The sequence below is a fragment of the Microcebus murinus genome, chromosome 9 (assembly GCF_040939455.1).
Source record: "Microcebus murinus isolate Inina chromosome 9, M.murinus_Inina_mat1.0, whole genome shotgun sequence".
NCBI classification, from domain to species: Eukaryota; Metazoa; Chordata; class Mammalia; order Primates; family Cheirogaleidae; genus Microcebus; species Microcebus murinus.
Genome location: NC_134112.1, coordinates 28,723,470 through 28,742,711, shown reverse-complemented (window position 1 = coordinate 28,742,711; position 19,242 = coordinate 28,723,470). Strand labels below are relative to the sequence as shown.

The 19,242-nt window shown below is 40.3% G+C and overlaps 1 protein-coding gene across 3 annotated transcripts in view; it reads right to left on the bottom strand.

Moving 5' to 3' along the window:
* Positions 1 to 8,891: 8,891 nt before the first annotated feature.
* The window catches only part of HYCC1 (hyccin PI4KA lipid kinase complex subunit 1), a 100,705-nt gene continuing 90,354 nt past the window's right edge, over positions 8,892 to 19,242 (bottom strand). The window contains exon 11 of one of the 3 annotated variants that reach the window (XM_012773306.3): positions 8,892 to 9,167. In XM_012773306.3, coding sequence (XP_012628760.1) covers positions 9,046 to 9,167 — 122 coding nt within the window. In that variant the 3' untranslated portion in view covers positions 8,892 to 9,045. The remainder of the gene's footprint in view (positions 9,168 to 19,242) is intronic. The other 2 variants (XR_001156171.3, XM_012773307.3) reach the window with 2 other exon arrangements.

The window sequence follows — 19,242 nt, the reverse complement described above, 5'->3', positions numbered from 1 at the left end:
CTTGCATAGATGAGAGGATGTGTTATAATGCCTTGTAAATAATGGACACTCTACAAATTGCAACTAAGAATATGAGAAGTAGTAATATATATCCGATTCTGCTGCATAATGGCTATCACAATGAGAACAATCTTTAAAAGTAAACTGCATATTGAAATGTATTACCAAAATTGAAAGTGAAGCAAAAAATAATTTTCATGGATGGTTAAAAAGTTTCTGTTTCACTGGACTAAAAAAGATAGGAAACCTAAAGTCTCCTTCTGGGCACCATTTCTCTTTCTGTTAAACATCAACATAATATAGTACAGAGTGAGTTTTAGTTTTAATTTCCTTTAAAAATCATTTCTGTTATCCAGTGAAACAATTGAGGTTATCTAGTAAAACAGACCAATTTCCCTTCTAGAGGAAAAGGGCGCCTGTTTAGCAAGTGACAAGTAGCTGCTGTTTTTCTCCTTTTTCTTGCTAACAGAACGTGGAGTTTATTCAGGGAGGCAATGCATCCACAGCCCAAGGGGGGTGAGTCACAATGAATCTAAATCCCTTGCATTGATTTCATTTGCCAGACTCCCCTGTGGGTAAGATTGGCCATAAGACTGTTCTAGCCATGAAGATGCTGGGGGCTTCTGGGAAAGATTTTGCTTTCTGATAAATGAATCAAGTGCAAGAGGAAAGTTTGCTTTTACTTGTGCCTTTTTTTTTTGTTTTTGCTTTGTGCACCCACATTCTGCCTTTCCTGTAACTGTGATGCCTAGCGCTGCAGCAGCTGTCTTATAATCATGAATCGATAGTGCAGAAGTCAATCTGTGAGAATGACAAGGCAGAGGAACCAAACAAGATGGGGTCTTGACGGCATTGCTGAGTGGCTGCAGCAAGCCTTAATGAATGCCTACTGCACTTCTTGTTTAGTAAAGAATGAATGTTCTTAACATTTAAACTCCTATTAATTGAGGTTTTACTGTTTTTTATTTTCAGCCAGAAGCATTTCCAACTGATACATAGGTCTTTAATGACTGGTTCAATAACTTCCTGTACACACAGTGTCTAAATTTAACTACTTCTAATATTTACCATATTTGCTTTATCTCTGTATATATGTGTATCTTCCATATATGTAGAAAATAAGCTGTAGATGTCATAATACTTTCAGCACATGTCTCCTAAAAATAAGAACATTTTCCTTTATAACCACAACGCCATTGTACCTCCTAGAGATATTACTAATTCTCTGATATCATCTAAGAGCTAGTTCTTATTCAGTTTCCTTTATTATCCCCAACATGTGTTTTTGTGGTTGGAGAAGTTTCCATTTAAATGGGACAAATGGTACTTGCGATCTTGTTTTACTTCTTCCTTTAATCAAAAAGGAAGATTCACTACTCTTTCCCTCTGCAGCTACCAAGTTTCACTCGCCAGCCCATGTGAGCCCAGCAGAGCCCCTGGGAAGATTTGAATAAAGCTCTCAAGTTAAAGACTGTAGCAAGTCACTCAACAGCCTCATCCACATATCTTCCAAAAGTATTGTAAGAATTCCCACTTGGAAACTTGGCTGGGATTGAGCTCCCATGTACAGCAACCTCAAACCCCTGGGCTCAAGCAATCCTTCTGCCTCAGCCTTCCAAGTAGGCTGGGACTACAGGCATGTGCCACCATGCCCGGCTAATTTTTTCTATATATTTTTAGTTAGCAAATTAATTTCTTTCTATTTTTAGTAGAGATGGGGTCTCGCTCTTGCTCAGGCTGGTTTCGAACTCCTGATCTTGAGCGATCCTCCCACCTCGGCCTCCCAGAGTGCTAGGATTACAGGCGTGAGCCACCGCGCCCGGCCCAGATGATGCTCTTATTTAGACAGGAAGGCAGAGGACAGGGGACATTTAATGTGAAGTACAGTGCCGTCTCTCTAAGGCTTCTTGGTTTGGGGTCTTAACTTTACCCCCTTCCCCAAACAGCCCCACACATCACACTCACAATTTACAAGTAACAATGTGAGAAAATAAACAGGAGATGACATTTTTACCCACAGCTGTGGCAAATATAATACTAATTGTGAATCTGAAATAGCCAACACCTTTTTATAAATATAATTTTTAAAAATTAGAGTGCACCCACACTCTAGGAGAGAGAGATGGGAAAAACAAAGCTAATTGCTTTGTGACATTTAAATTAGTGAAATCAAGTAAGATTTTTCTAGAACATTGCTATGTAAAAGGGCAAATGTTGTTTGATTATCTTTGCTTAGTTTTTTAACCTCCTATTTTACTTAATTAAGACCACTATGCTCAGAGGGACTGTGCAACTTAAGAGTGACGTGAATGCAGCCATGTTACCCATGGAGGCCATGTACCCCTTCCTCAAGTGGAGCTTATTAAAGTTGCGTCTAACCAGGGGCTTACCTAAAAGACTCTTCTCTCTTGTCATTTTCCTGATGCCTGAAGTTTTTGTCTGTTTCTTCTCATTTCCAGAATTTTCAGTATCATTTAATTCTCCCACCATAACTACATGCTAGGAGAAAAAGGTTTCAAATAATGAAAAACACATTCAAACTACTATATCATAAGGTCCTAAACAGGAAAAAGTCAATGTGCTTTAACTTAATTCCAATTGGATTCCTCCCAAACCATTTACATTTCACTTATTTCAACCACAGAAAGTTGATTGTGTGATCTATTGTAAGGGCTTTATTGCATAAGAATAAAGTCATGGCGATTGTCAACTCGACAAATAGAGGCCGATTTTTAACACTCAAAACTAATTACTTGGGGGGTGCAGAGGACATTCAGCCAGCTGTAATCAGAGACCCACGGATTAAGCACACACACAAAAAAGGTTAAAGATATGTTTTGACTAAGCTATCTGTGTTGTCATTCAACCCAGGAACAATGGTCCTTCTTCAACATGTTATTTTTTCAACTTAAATTTTTCAGCAGGGTAAATGTATTAAGTCTGGTAACTTATAACTAACGCAAGTTATAAATAAAAACTTCATCGCATTTTCACTGATACACAGAAGCAAGTACTTGCTTCTGCCAATGACTATTCTACTTCTAAATAGAGTTCGAATAGGGACTTTCTAAGACTGCAGCAGTTTGCTTACCGAACGTAGACAGCAGGAAGCTTTGGGTCTTTCACTGCACCCCCAGAGGCCGTAGAGAAAGATGAAGTTCAAAGCAGCGTAGCTTCTAAGCCACCCCCGGGTGTTGCTCCCATGGAGCGCTTTGTGCAGAAAGTGCTGGAGGTGCAAATGTTTCCTGCGGGCTGTCCAAAGAGAGGCCAGCAGTTTCTGCCACCCGTGACTGCCCAGCAGAATGTGGTCTGGCGGGGGCCCTTCTAGGCCCATAGGTCGCTGCACTGGGAGAGGGGGACGCGGGGTGCAGCCAGTCCTGGGGGTGCAGACAAGGACAAGACGTGTCCCAACTGTCCTTGTCCTGTAAAAACCTAGGACACATACAGGAACATTCACTAAGAGTCTTAAAAAAAAAGAAAGTTTTATTTTGTGCTTTGAAACATGTCTGAAATCACTTAGAGGCAAGTAAGAGCTGGCCCTCCGCAGAGTCAAGTGGGTGACGTGTCTCCAGAACTCCGTGCTCAGAGACTGGCCCCTTAGTACCGGGGCTCTCCGGGCCTTCCCAGGGCAAGGCTGCTAGTGTCTCTGTCTTTCCCCACTGCTCCTTCGAAGCTTTCACTCCCACGTGCAGTGTCTCAATCCCCCGGGGCCAACTCCACCGGCCAGCCCCTAAACAGATGAGTCCTGCTAAAAGCTAATGCCAAGCACGAGTCTTGGGCTGGTCCTCCTAGGTGGACTGGCCTTGTAAGAGCCATGCCAACCTGACCAAAAGTATTCCATTTTTATGGGAATTCCAGGAGCCAGTATTTTCTCTTGGGTGGTAGAGGGTGCGATTGGGAACATTTCCAGGTCTTTGGCTCATAATATAATGGACACCATTGAGTGGCAGGGTGGCCCAACCAAAAAAAAAAAAAAAAAAAAAAACAGAAAAAATTCTATCCCGAGACAGAATTAAGTAAAGGACCCTCAAGGCCCTGATTCACTTCAGGAATGACCTAAAATATTTCTCTCAGACAGGCTCGGATTCCTCAGACTGCCTCTGTGTTCAGTCCATGCATCTTGTCTGCAGTTTATGGCAGAGAGTCTGTTGAGAAATCCAAGATAATGAGGCTTTTGCTTTATAAATGTTCTACCCAAGAAATCCAAAAAGATAAAATGAAAGCATTCCATGTGACACGTTCTAGATAAAATTATTTAAATTTTGCTGTAAACGCTTCAGCCTAAAATACATGGCTTTGTTTGCAGAAATGCGTTCCACACATTTGTCAAAGCTCCTCACCCGTTTGGAAGTGCTGTAGTCCTGGTAACTGGGGAGCTGGGGGGACCCTGAGTCCCGCAGGCTGACAGGGTGTGACCTGAGCCCCACGACAATAGGGCTCACGTCGCCATACCACCAACCCTCTCTCAAGGCCAGGGACAGGGTGGGCACAGAGCAGGCACTTGAGAAACCCATTTCCCATGTGCTATGTTTACTAGTTCGGAAATGGGGCGACAGCACCAGGTCCTGAGCCAGGGGCTCAGGAGAGAGAGGACACGTCCCAGCTTCACCTTTGATGCAAACATGTGGGGAAAGGGAGCAGGTGGAGTTATTCTTTGCAAAAGGAAAGTATTCACAAAGAATACGAAAATATTAATGCAACCCTGAAAGCTACGAGGGGTTTCTCTAGGCAGTATTCAGCAGGAGTCAAAAAAGCCAATTTATCTTTGGCCAAAAGCTTGACATTACTGGAGCACGGAAGAATTTTGAAGTCCATCAAATGGCTCCCAAGTACTGCAGATTTTCCCAATTAAAGTATATACATATGATAAACATGCTATGGATATGTTTATATACATCGATATGCATGTATAGTATGTACATACACATATATGTAAGTGTATGCATACATATTTAACCAAAGATTTTCTGCAGTGTAACTCAAATTTTCAGTGATGAATCAGAGATGCCTTAGTTATGAATAGAGAAATAATGAAATAATTCCTGAAGTTTGAACAGAGGTGGGGAGGAGGCAGGGAGAAAAGTGTCATTTAGTCTAAGATGACCAGCTTCCTGGAAAGTACCCTTCTCTACACAAACTATAAAGATCATTTCAAAGTTTGCTACTTTATGCTTTCTTTGTACCTTTCAGGAACAAAACTGACACATCCAAAGTAAATACTGACACTAGAATAAAGGGACTGGTGATTGGCCCCCGGCAGGCCAGCACTTACCTCTATCAAAATCGGTTCCTTGCTGTTTATATTTACTGTTGTTGTTTTAAATAAAATGAACTGGTACTTGAGAAATTATTGCTAGGCTTGTACATGATAGTACATGGTTTTTTACTCTCCAAAGGAGAATGTTTTCCTCTCGCTACACATCACCTGATAGAATCATGCACTTGACTCAGTAGCCCAGGGGCATTTGAAACCTTAAGCAAAAAGGGTCAAAGGGGTGCCAGGAGGAAGCAGATTAGATAGAAGGTCTCTCTCCAAAGGGAGCACTTTCTGGTTTAGATGAAAATGTATTTCCCAGCCTGATGTGCTCCTCCTATAGACACGGGCCTCCTATAGTCCCCGAGCTCTGGACTGCAGACTCCTGTGCCCGCACAGACTCGAGTTGACACCTGGGTTCAGGTCCAGGCTCTTCTGCCTACCAGCCCTGCGGCTGAGATCAGGCTCACTGGTTTCTTTACACCTCGGTTTTTCATCTCTATAATGGTGCTAATGACAGTACTCACCTCACAGTGTGATTATGAAGATTAAATGAAAGTGATGATGGATGAAGGTGCTTAGGAGAGTTGTCTGGGGTAGTTAGTCCTCAAAGGAGCATAGCTGTTGCCATTTATTAGTAGTATTTACACATCCAATTATTATTATCATCATTATCATTATTCTATTCAAGGTGTGAAATGACAATCAATGTGAAGAAGTGGGCAGGGAGCACCTTTTGGGAAGAGAAACACACAAACACTCTCTTTCCTTTCCCTGTATGTCAGACTGTGACTCTGAGAGCTTTGGGACTAATCTAGACATTCCCACTAGGATTAAGGTGACAGGCCGAGTCTCCAGAGCATGATCCATAGTGTTAGCAACAAAGCCATCAGAGTGACATAGAGCGCAACAAGAAATGTAGATTTATTCTTTTAAATTAATTCTTAAACAATTAATGCATAGATAGATTCTCCTTATAAAAATTCATACAATGCAGATAAGAACAAACTTTCCTTTGGCCACCATCCCCGATCCCAGAGCCCTGCCCAGAGGTGAACACTGTTATCAGGATGGAATCCATTCATCCACACCTTGTCCATAGAAAATGTACACTGTTCATTTTGGTTCACATAACCATTTATAACTGTCTCATACCCTACGTACTATTTTGCAGCCGTTTTTTTTATTCAATAACATCTGGAAATGTATTCATGTTAGTATTCCTTTTTAAATTTGTGTCTATACCTAATAATCATAATGATTTGCTTCAACAGGTCTGATGAGCGTCCCTCCTTTGCCCCCTTCCATCTGTTCCAGAAGCCATTGCTTTGTGGGAGAAATGTCAGTGGCCTGAGAGCTGGACATTGGCTCTTGGGCAGTAGCTATTCTATTTAATAACCACAAGTGAGACCTTGAGCTAATCCTTAAGCTACTCTACAATTCCATTCCCTTATCTATTAAGTGAGAAATGGATTATACGATTTCTAAGTTTCCAAGCGGCTATGATAATCAGTGTTTTGGGTATTGAGACAGAGAAAAGCTATTTCTTTAAAATATCAGAATGAAAAAAGTCATGAGAGTGGGTAAAAGCTGATGATCTCTGAGTAGCGGCTGCCTAGTAACAGGCATGTGTTTCCCACAAAGTCAGGTCTAGCCCTGAGCCAAAGCCTGGCTTACCTCATTCTTCTAATGCATGCATAATAGTCCATAGTACGTGGGCTTTATTTGACATCTCAAGAGTCGGGGTGTTTTTGAGTAGTCACAGATAGCACAAATTCCTCTGGTAGAACTTGATTGAAAGTAATTGCAGCTCGACTGTTTATTAGGGATGGAATTAGGGTGTTAGAGGACAGGCTTGGGTAAATAAACACTAAAAGACAGGGATTCGAGTGCCCTAAAAAGTTGTGTTCAGTCATTTCTTCAACACTTATCGAGCGCCTGCTATGTCCTGTGGTGGGGATATTAAAATAAAGAACCAAGACCGCTGGGAAGCCATTGTGCTTCCCCAGTCTCAGCCATTGCCTGTTGTCTGCCCATGGGGTGTCTGCGTTATGGGGTGTTCTCTTGCTCCCCAATCCATCACCAAGGCACTTTCCTGTTGGGGAGTCCGGATGAAGCCTTGGAGAGCTGCTTGTCAGCATGTCTTTTTTTTTTTTTTTTTTTTTTTGAGACAGAGTCTCACTTTGTTACCCAGGCTAGAGTGAGTGCCATGGCATCAGCCTAGCTCACAGCAACCTCAAACTCCTGAGCTCAAGCAATCCTGCTGCCTCAGCCTCCCGAGTAGCTGGGACTACAGGCATGCACCACCATGCCCGGCTAATTTTTTCTATATGTATTAGTTGGCCAATTAATTTCTTTCTATTTATAGTAGAGACGGGGTCTCGCTCTTGCTCAGGCTGGTTTTGAACTCCTGACCTCAATCAATCTGCCTACCTCGGCCTCCCAGAGTGCTAGGATTACAGGCGTGAGCCACCGCGCCCGGCCAGCATGTCTTTTTTATGAGGTTTCCTTCAACCCCACTATTAAAGTTTAATCAGTGGAGAAGGAGGATGGTTGACAAAAACCTTTTTATTACTCTTATCTTTGTTTCTGGAACATAAAAAAAAATATCATCATTACTGACACCAAAAAAGAAAAAAAAAATGTTCTTTCACCAGGAAACAGAAAGCTGGTACCTATTAACAGTGATGTAACTGAGGGCAGGGCGGTTGGGGAGTGTGGGCAGGTTATACCTGAGGGTCGCCATGTTGGATCATGGGAACAGGGGGACCCAGCAAACTGTTCACCTTCTTCCCTTTCCTCTGAACTGCAGTGGGCTGTGAGCACTTGGGGAGTTTGTAGCGTGACCTGCCCCCACACAGCCTGGCGCTGAGCCCTCACAGAAGCTGACTTCTAGCCCTCTACCCCCCACATCACATTCTGTTGGACTTGTTCACAATCCCATCCGCATTCCTGCTCCCTATGTATGGTCCCAACGCTCCAAGATTGAAGGGCTCCCTGAATCTACTTCTTACTCCACTCCCAGGATCAGCCTTGTCCCTGGAGTCAGAGATGCAAAGCATAGACCCTCCCAAGCCCACCTGGTTTCCCCAGTTGACGAAGGAAGTCACTCTTTAGCCTCCGGCCCTTGGACTCCCTGCCTGCCTACATCAAACAGAGTTAAAGCCAGCATTAGAACGAACTCCAGTGTTCTTTCTTGGAATGCTAAACGTAAATCCATGCAGGGCTAAGCGACCCCTCCCCTTCCCGTGTCCCCCCCCAGTACCCCACCCTCCACTCAGTGATCACTGCAGTTCAGAGCCTGCCTTCCTGACAACTTTATCCCTGCCTCTGAACTGCTTTGAATTTTTGTCTTAATCGGCTATGTGACTTTCAGGCATTCCTATATATATATATTTTCCCCTCACATTAACCTTATTTTGCCCCCAACAGTGAGGCAAAAGACCTTGAAAAGTTTTGGAAACCTCATTTCCATATTGTAAGTCATCATACTTCGTCTGCTGAAATTCATTCATTGCTGCTTAGCGACTCGTCATAATTTAATTATTTGCCCTTTAGATCTCTTGCATACCCTGCTGCTTTTCTAACCGATAACATGCAAAGATGGTGTAGGGCAAAGATAGCGCGGAACACCAGCAAGGGTGGGAAGCTGTTTTTATTATGATGATGTCCTTATGTTGTACAGACTGTGATATCCGCTAGATGAGCTCTGTGGGTAATATTATATTTGAAATGAAAAAGATTCCACGTTCTTCCAAATTTGCATTCTCAAGGGCTGTCTTCTTGGATTTCTATATTTTAAAAACAGTCTTCTGACAATTAAGATCGTACTTAAATCGGCTTTGCAAATTCCAGCAAGAAACTGAGTCCCCAGCATTTGAGGATTTATTCTGTCGACTTCCCTTGCTTCCCCCTAGCCAAAAAGATAAGCCATTTTTAAAAATTGTATAATTACTTAAAAAGAAATGTAAGTATTCAACATATAGCTAACTAGGCTCCCTGGAAATTACGCTACAGAAGGAGAGAGGGACAAAAGGAGACAATGCCAAGAACTGGGAAGGGAAAACTGATAAATTGAATATGACTCTAAAGCAATGGAACAAAGGAAATTTTAATAAGTAGACTGCAATTCTGATCACCATGGAAGCTTCAGTTATTTCTGAATTAATCCTGAATTAACTTATTGAAATGACCAGTACAAAGCTGTTTTAAGGGAACAGGACACACCGTTCTGAGGTTGCATGAATTCCTTTCATATGACAGTTAAACAGCAAGGCTAAAGCATAGAGCTGTCTAGCAACAGCATAGCCCAGGAAGAAAAGTGGACTTTGGTTCCAATTTACCTAAGGACTCTTGACTCATTGAGGTCTCTGACAGTGTCTATACCTTAGTTTTGCTTCTTATACAATTTTCTTTGGTCATTGCATGGATTTAAAAAAAAAATGTTATACTGAGCATTCCCTGGCAGAGAAAAGAAAGACTACCTTCCATACCAAGACTTCTGCCATCTGTATTTTTATTTTTTTCTCTTCCTAAAGGAGAGTCTTCTCTGACAGCTGGGAATTCAGAGTGTAAATCTACCCCTTATTAGCTCTGAACATCGGGCAAATGACTTGACTTCTCTAAGTCACATGTACTCAACCAATATTGTTTGAGCTACTATGTGCCAGCAGTTTTCTAAGGGATGGGGATTCAGGCAGGAATAAGGGCCGAGCCCCCACTAAATAAGCTCACATCCTCACGATAGGAGACTCAGTGAACAGGAGGGCAAAGAGGCCCTTAGAGTGTCAGAGGGCACTAAGGACCATGAGAAAAGGTAAGCAGGGTAAAGGGAAAGTGTGAAGAAGGGAGGTTATTTCGGATAGAGCCATCAGGAATGGGCCCTCCAGGTGATGAGATTTTATCAGAAACTAAATGAGGTAAGAGAGTGAGTCAGATCTCAGGGAGGGACAGCGATTGCAGACTTCAAAGTAGGAGCGAGCTTGGCTTGTGCCTAGAATGGCAAAGAGCCAGCATGGCTGGAGTGAGGTCCGTGTCGGGCAGCGAAGATGAGATGAGATCGGGGAGGTACATGGGGCCAGGGCATAGGTGCCCCATGGACCACTGTGGGACTTCTGATTTGATTCAGTGACAGGAAGCAATTGGAGGGTTTTAGCGGCGTAGTGATGTGATCTGATTTTGTTTTATAAAATGTGCTCAGGTTGATTTTTGTGGAGAATGGACTACATGGGGGTAAACGTAGAAGCAGAAACACAAGAAAGGGGGTTATGATAATGGCCATCACAAGGGATGATGGGAGTTCACTAATTTATGAGGATAATGGCAGCAACAACCACAGGGGGCTGTTGTGAGAATTAAATGAGATAATACACATAAGTGGCTTAACATAGCGTCTAGGAGATAGTACTAATTCAACGTTAGCATTCTTATTGTCATCATCATGGTTCCTATTTTGAGGTGATTCTCCTACCCCCAACTGTAGCTCCTTTTCTGAGCTCTGACACACCCATTGCTTAAGGAATTCCAAATATGTCATAAACGTGTCCACACATTTCCTCACATGTCCTAGAGCGGTTTTGCATACAGGAAGATTTAGGCATTTGGTCAGAAATGTTCGAAATGCTTGGTCAAGACTATTTTTACTCACTGTGGCTGTAAATGCTGCCACTGATGACATTAGAGAGGCAGCATGGTGGGGAGAGTCCAGACACAGTACTGCTTCCCGGGTGGTGGTAACGGCGGGGGCACTTCCGGATGCCACGTTCCCGGGGAGCAGTGCTGGCACTGAGCGGGTGAGGTCTGGGGAGATGCTAAATGGGACAGCCCTGCACAATGAATGAGTTTCCACCCAAACTTCCCATGCTGTCCCTCTCTGGGAAACACGTAGGTGGCAGGAAAGTGTCCAGGCAGGTTGTACGTGGCCCAACTCCAAAGAAGTTACATAGCATGGGGGACCTGGGGATGTGGCATGGAGCAAACGGTGTTGGTCTGAGGTCTCGTTCTCAACCCTAACAAGTACAAATCCTGTGACTTTAGCTATTTCATTTATCATTGCAAAGCCTCAGCTTAACTATTATCCACCATAGGCCAGTTTTGCCTTATCTGTAAAATGGGAGCATCTTCCCTCCTACCTCTTTGGAAAGTTAAGGAAGTTCAATAAGATAATGCCTATATGTCCTTCAAGTATCTCCTTAGGAAAAAAAGACAAGGCCTGTATGCATTTATTAAGTTGTAAATCGTCATAAGGCTGAACAACCTGTCCCTCTGCACATACAAGTTGCTAATGAGATAGAAAATACAGTCTCTGCCTTAGAGAATTTATAATTCAATCATCAGTAATGAAGAGCGGCAAGCTCCTATTAGAGGAGAAAGTAGGAAACATGCTTTCAAAATTATAGGCCTGGTTTTCATAAACAAACCTCTTATATTTAATTAAACTTTGCAAATGCCAATTCTTTTTTCCTCTAGTTAAGGATATTTTCCCAAGTATATCTATATTGTACTAAAGCGTAGTAAGTCAGAGATAGTCAAAACACTACTTAGTCTTTTAAAAACAAAATTACAAGGAATATTGTGTAAGATACCTACCTTCTTTTAAAATTAGGAAAGAAAAAAAATCAATGGCACAAATTATCTTTTTTCTGTTTTGCATTTTAAAAAAAAAACACCTAAGATTGTCTCCATTATGGCAACGTAATCTCATTGAGAGAAATTCTGACCTGCTAGAATAAAATTGAACTGATTTCTTTATGAAATTTCATATTTTGTAGTCAGAAAGTAGTTAATTCTATGCATTAGTTTGGCAATCACTCACTAACAGATAAGATAGTATTATCTACCATATGCCAGTTTTGCATAAACTTTCAAAATTTATTCTAAAGGACATTCCTAGCCCAAATAAACAACAAAATGGGAATAGGAGGCATAGGAGCAACAAACATGAAAAGATAGATTTTCTGTAATTTTTTAATGGGATAATTTTCCTTCATTAATAAAATAAATTATTAAAGAAAAATAACAAAAAATAAAGAATTGTGTTAAAAATGTGCTGAGGTTAAAAATTTGGCACACTAAGTACATAAGACTATTTGCCGTGGCAAACACTGACTGTCGTTTACTCTATATTCACCATCTTTCTTTCCTGCTAACAAATACCAATTTGTTTAGGTAGCAGGCAGAGATCTGTCTTTTCAATATAGATGGATTCCTCTCTCTTCTAAGTATAGAATATGAACCTTTTTTTTTCTTTTTTCTTTTTTTTAATTTCAGCATATTATGGGGGTACAATTGTTAAGGTTACTTATGTTGCCCCTGCCCCTCCTCCCCCCTCCCACCCGCCCAACACCCGATAAATGTTATTCCTATATGTCCACTTAAGTGTTGATCCGTTAATACCAATTTGCTGGTGAGTACATGTGGTTAGAATGTGAATCTTAATTGACCTAGCCCAGTCACTAACTGTGAACAATGATTGGTCTAAATGTAGTGATGAAACCCAGTTTTAGCCAACGAGACATAAATAGACATCTGCTGGATGGGCTTCCAGAAAGCTGTTGATGCACTATATTAAAAAGGCAAGCTCTTGTCAGGGATGTGGACTGTAATTCTTAAAGCAACTGCTAAATAAACAATACAAACAAGTATAGCTAAAAAGCCCCCAATAGATAAATTAAAACGGAGTACTAAGAAAATTGTTTAAAAAGCAATAGGGTGGGGATAGAAGAACAAAAAATGGAGGTACAGATGATAAGATGATGAAATGATATACCTAAGTACAACCATATCAATAATTACGTTAGATGTTGATGATCTAAACACATCATTTAAAAGCAAAGATTATCAGAGTGGATAAAAAAAATAAGACTCAATTATATGCTCTCTACAAAAGACCCACTTCAAGTAAGAAGACACCAATAGGTTGGAAAGTATATGGCATAAAAAAGATATACCATGATTTCTTAAAAAATGTTTAAGCAACTCAGGAGAAGTAGAACAAAAAAATAGGAGAAACTAACAGAAAACAAAAAAATAGAATAAAAGATTTAAGCCCTGACATGTCAATAATTACATTAAATGTAAATGTTATAAACACACTACTTAGAAGATAAAGATTGGCAAAGTGGATTAAAAAAAAAAGGCCTAACTATAAGTTGTCTATAAGAAACTCATTTCAAATATGAATCACAAGGGCATTGCTATGGATTGAACGTTTATGTCCCCCCAAATTCATATGTTGATGCTCTAGCACCCAATGAGATGGTATTTGGAGAAATTAGTAAGCAGAGGAAGGCTGAAGAAGATATATTGATATCAGATTAAATGGACAACAAGACAAAGAATAATACTAGAGATAAAAGCGAATACAGTAAGATAAATAATATATAAAATGTACAAATTATCAAATCCTAAAGAAAGCTTAGTAATTGAAACCTTAAAAAAATTGTATTTGTGACCCCATAATGCTTATTCCTAGAAAGGAAAGTGAAATAGAGCATAATTCACCACATTTTTAAGAGGAAAAGGATATGTCACATTTTTAAAAGAAAATATAAAAGTCACCATCTTTACTTAATTTCTTAATTCATAAGAATTTAATAATATCATTAAAAATAATTTGCCAATGAGGAAAAAAGTATTACTATAATCTCATAAGTCTTTATTTTTAATAATTCTTTCCAATCTTTCCTCAAATGCTGTTATATTTTTACATGGCATCATGCATTATGGTTTTTCACATAGGATATCAAATGTTCCATGTCTACATAGGTTGTTTAATAAAAATGAAGTATATTAATTATGGAGGATTTCATTAACACAATTCATAATTTCATATTTTCATAGAAGGTATTTATTTACAGGAGAATGCAAAACTCTAATAGAATAGGAAAAATCAATTTATGAAAACATATGCCTTGTTCTTGCATGAGAAGACTATGGAAAATATTAGCATGTTCACCAAGTTAGATTACATTAATTACCAGTTATAATCTCCAGCACACTCTCTTGACAAATTCACAGTGCAATTTATAAAAGATTAGTGAGCAAGACTATCATACATTGATGATGAGGAGGAGGAGGAGAAGAAGGAGAAGTGATAGGAATAGCATCATCACCTTAATGCTGGCATCTTTTTTTTCCCCACATGGCATTGATACTCACTGACTCAGATCAATTAATGTTTCTATCTCCATTGACTCCTTCGTCAAGAAGAGAAAAATTCATATACTGATGTAAACAAAGAAGTAGTGTGGGGCAGGAAGAATTCAAGAAAAGAGATGGGAGATATTCTAATACACCAAAATCTGATGTATGAAATGTGAAAGTTATTCCAAGTAGGTAGCATTAACCATTAAAAAATATTCTAAAACTAGAAAAAATGAACTGATATATTTAGCCAATGAGATATGACAAAATTGAGGCGATTTTAAGAGATACATAAAGTTTAATACTTTTGTACTAGTATAAAATATTGAAAGAAAAGTAATCCCCAAGAGAGAAATATGTAATAAACTACTGATAAAGAACAATTTCATACATTTAAGGTTAGTACCTGATTCTACTTGATTAATAGTCAAAATGGACAAACCACTTATACGTGCAAACTTACAGACATCAAATTACCAAAATGAAAACTACACAAGCTTGCTGGGGCTCTTTAATAAACAGACAATCTAGTGCACAATTACACATCTATTAAAAATTGAAAATGGCCAGGCATGGTGGCTCATGCCTGTAATCCTTGCACTCTGGGAGACCGAGGTGGGAGGATTGCTTGAGGCCAGAAGTTTGAGACCAGCTTTAGCAAGAATGAGACCTGTCTCTAATAAAAATAGAAAAATTAGCCAGGCATCATGGTGCGTGCCTGTAGTCTCAACTACTCAAGAAGCTGAGGCAAGAGGATTGCTTGAGCCTAGAAGTTGAGGTTGCAGTGAGCTCCTGAGGTTTCATCAAAGAGCTGGAAGCCATTGTAGTTACTGTCCTTGATGGATATGCCAATCTCAACACATCCTTCCTGGCTGATGGAGAAATGAACTGCCTTGGAAAGCTTTTTGTGCTCTTCCATTTTATTACACAACAAGAGTCCTGATACCCATAGTTCCTTTTTGCTGACTTCCATTGTATGCTCAATTAAAGTAGCTTTCCTTGGTTAGATTTTCTTGCATGTCACTGTTGTGAAACAACACCCCATTGTTCCAGCACACAGACACAACTTGGCTCTTCTTTTGCTTATGATTTTGGTTTTATTATATCTTTATTCTGGTCTTCCTAGCACTATGTGGAGGGAAGTAATGTTGAAAACTGCATTCCCCAAATATACCTGTCAATTCTATGCATGTCTTTGATCTATGTCTTCTGTTAATGGCATTTACCCCTCCTCCATTGGTCATCCCATCCATGATTCTCCATCTGGCTCTGACCACCTTTCCAGCCTCTAATATACTTGGTATGTCAGCTAGACTAGACTACTTAGACTTTGTGCATTAAAGAATTAAACATACCCAAGGAGAGATCAGGCCTTTGTCTTCAGCTCCTGGAAGGTGATCTTCAAGCCCTTAGAGTGTCTTGCCTAATAAGAGTATCTTTGTTTACCTGGGGGCCTTGGGCCACACTAGATGGCCTAACAACATGATTTATGGTGGAGGTTTGGGGCCGTACAGTATCAGGTTGACCTCCAGAAGGGCTAGAGACTGAAAGTCAGCCATGTGGGCAGTCCACCATACCTTTGTGACTGAACCCCAATAAAAACTTTGAACACCGAGGCTCAGATGAGCTGTCTTTGTTGACAATACTCCATGCATATTGTCTTACATCATTGCTGGGAGAAGTTAACACTGTCCATGACTCCACTGGGAGAGGACAACTGGAAACTTCACACATGGACTTCTCCAACGTATCTCTTCCACAGGCTGATTTTAGTCTGTATCCTTTTGCATAATAAACGAGAACCATGAGTGTAACTGCTTCTAGTAAGTTCTAGGAATCCTTTTAGCAAATTATTAAACCTGAAGGGGGTCTTGGGGACTCCCTGACTTTGCATGCCTGGAATGCTCTGAACACATCATGGTCTTTTATTCTTCTAGGCCTTTCTTCCTGTTGTTCCCTATGCCTCATATTCTTTTCCTTAGGACCCTTCTCTCCCCTACTCAGCTGGCAAACTTTTGTTCTTACAATTAGGGCGATTTAACAGTACCTCTCTTGTGCTCAACACATCCCTCTTTCAGATGAAATTAGTCATTCCCCATCCCACTCTCACTAAGCTTTCATAGTTCTAGCAGGACACCTAGCACAAATAATCATGGCTTTCTCATATTTGCAGTCTCAGTATCCAGCAGTGTGCTTTATGCAGAGTAGATCTTTAGTGCATGTGTATGGATTGAATGAATTACATATGGATATGAGTATTTGAAATAAAGGGGAGAAAAACAGACCAGACAATATGCACAAATGAAGTGCAACTCAGTGACAAATATGTACGGCTCTTAATAAGCATCAGCAAGGAATGTCAACTAACTTCTATTTAATATTCAATAGTATTTATCTTTTGAACCTAAAAAGGCCAGCTTTCTTTTACTATAAAAAATGAGGGTAAGATAGCTACAATAACAATTATTTACCTCCTTCTTTCAATACTTGAAAGTCAGAACAAATTATTTAACAAAGAAGCATATATAGAATTGCATGGTTAGAAATGTTAAAATATGATGTGTAATATGTTGCTAAAATGGGTAAATTTTCATATTTTAGTTCATAAGCAGATCTAGTTTAGCAATCCAATTATTTTTGGCAATAAAATATATCTACATTTTCCCAAGGGTCTTTTTGATGAAGGGCAAATGATTTTAGTTAACTTCCACTGAGTTACTATAAAAAAGTGTATTTCAAGAACATATGTAGTTTTTCTGAGCTATGTTCACTCAAAAAAATAAAAAAGGTGCAGAAATCCACAGGAACTCTATCACTTCCATTATTTCATCTTAATGTTTATGTTTTATTATGTTAAAGTAGCTACTCAATTAGGGCTTATCTTTTTGGACTTCTACATTTTGGGTTTTGGTCCAAATGAAGCCTATAGCTGATAATATTTCATGGCAAAGCAAAAGTAATAACTATGTAAAGTGCTCATTTACATTTGTTTTGGTTTCAGGAACAGAGAATAAGACTTTCATGATCTTTTACTTTTGTATGATAGCATTCGAGGACAATTACCAAAATTGGATTTTTGAGATTGCAATCAATTTGGCGGCTGCTCAGAGGCCTTTAACCCTATAAGGCATGGTCCCCAACCTTTTAGTCACCAGGAACTGGTTTCATGGAAGACAAGGTGGTGGAGAGCTTAGGTAGTGATGGGAGAGATGGGGAGTGTCTGTAAATACAAATGAAGCTTCACTCCCTTGCCACTCACCTCCTGCTGTGCAGTCTATGGGCTGGTTCCTAAATTTCATGGAAGACAATTTTTCCATGGCTGGGGATAGGGTGGGGATGAGGGGGGGAGGAGGAAGTGGGGCAGAGCTCAGGTGGTGATGCTCGGCCTGTTTCCTAACAGGCCACAGACCACTACAGGGCTGCAGCCCAGGGGGTTGGGGACAGCAGGTGTAAGGAATCAAGGAAACAGGGACCTTGTAAATGAGAGCAGTATTGTATAGGTTGGTTTTGTTTCACTTCTGTTTTGGCTTGTTATTATTAATCACAAGCAATTGCCCTGGTACTAGATATTTTGTTTTATACCAACCACTCTTTGATAATCAGTCTTGATGTTTTAGAAGAAAACCTTAGCAATGTCTTTGGCAGGAAGATAATTTACTCCCCTAAAATAGTCCCTAGAGACCAATAATAATTCTTGTTCTTGTACCTACATTCAAGTCCAACTTCTCTGAAATGTTTCTAATCACAGTACTGTATCTTTGAAGTATATTCTAACTAAATGTTTCTGATCATGTAGCCCCAGGTTAGCAAAGCAACATCTCCCTCCCTTTTTCAAAAAGATCAGTGAGATGATAAAGAGATAAATCTGTTTGAGGGTCGGCTAGTCATTTTATCCTAACAGTATATTCATTGGCTTCATAGGAGGAGAACACAAAACATTTCAAGGCCAATGTCGATGGTTGTTTGTCTTCTAAATTTAAGTTTCCACTTCTGGGATGGCAGCAGGAGGAGCTCTGAGGACCCACTTCCCAGCACACAAACATAGCTGGTGAAAACTATTTAAAAACCACCATTTAAAGTCTCTGGAAGTTATCCTAAGCATACAGCAAATGAAGAAATATTTATTCAAGAAAATCTACTAAAACTCAGAGGGAAGAGTAAAAGAACATGTGGCATCTGAGTCATGACCCTCTCCCTCCTTCACACCCCCTAGCTCAGCTTGACTGAAGCTCCACTCCATGACCAGATGGAGCTCTCTCTCTCTCTCCTCAGCTCCCAATCAAAGGTTACCGATATCTCAACAGGAAGGTGGGACACCTACATTTCTCATCCCCTCCAACTCCAGGTTCAAGAGGAAAAATTCCTGGTGAGTGCAGCCAAGAGGTTGGGAGCTCCCTTCCTCAACCAAATACTCGTCCATAGAATGTAGGCTCTATCCCAGTTACAGTAGGCCAAGAAATACTGGGGCCCCAATTACCATTGCTTCAGCTTGCTCAAGGAGCAAAGAGACGGAAGCCAAGAAGATGAGAGGCTACTGCCCCACCCAGAATAGTGCTTCAGAGAATTTTCCTAGGGGGAGAGGCAGTTCTGAAGAAAAGAGAGCTCCAAACTTCCCCCAAAGTAACTGACTTCATTTAAAACAGAGAATGGGAGAAAATAGATTTCATTAAAATAGTCTAGCCAAGTCACAAAACAACCCCAAAGCAAATAACACCAAAAACAAGCTCCAGAGAGGGAGAGAGAAATCAGTATCCATAGCACAATAATATATCACCTTAATGTGCAATTTTCAGCCAAAAATTAAGAGGCAATGCAAAGAAATAGAAAGTGTGAACCGTACGTGG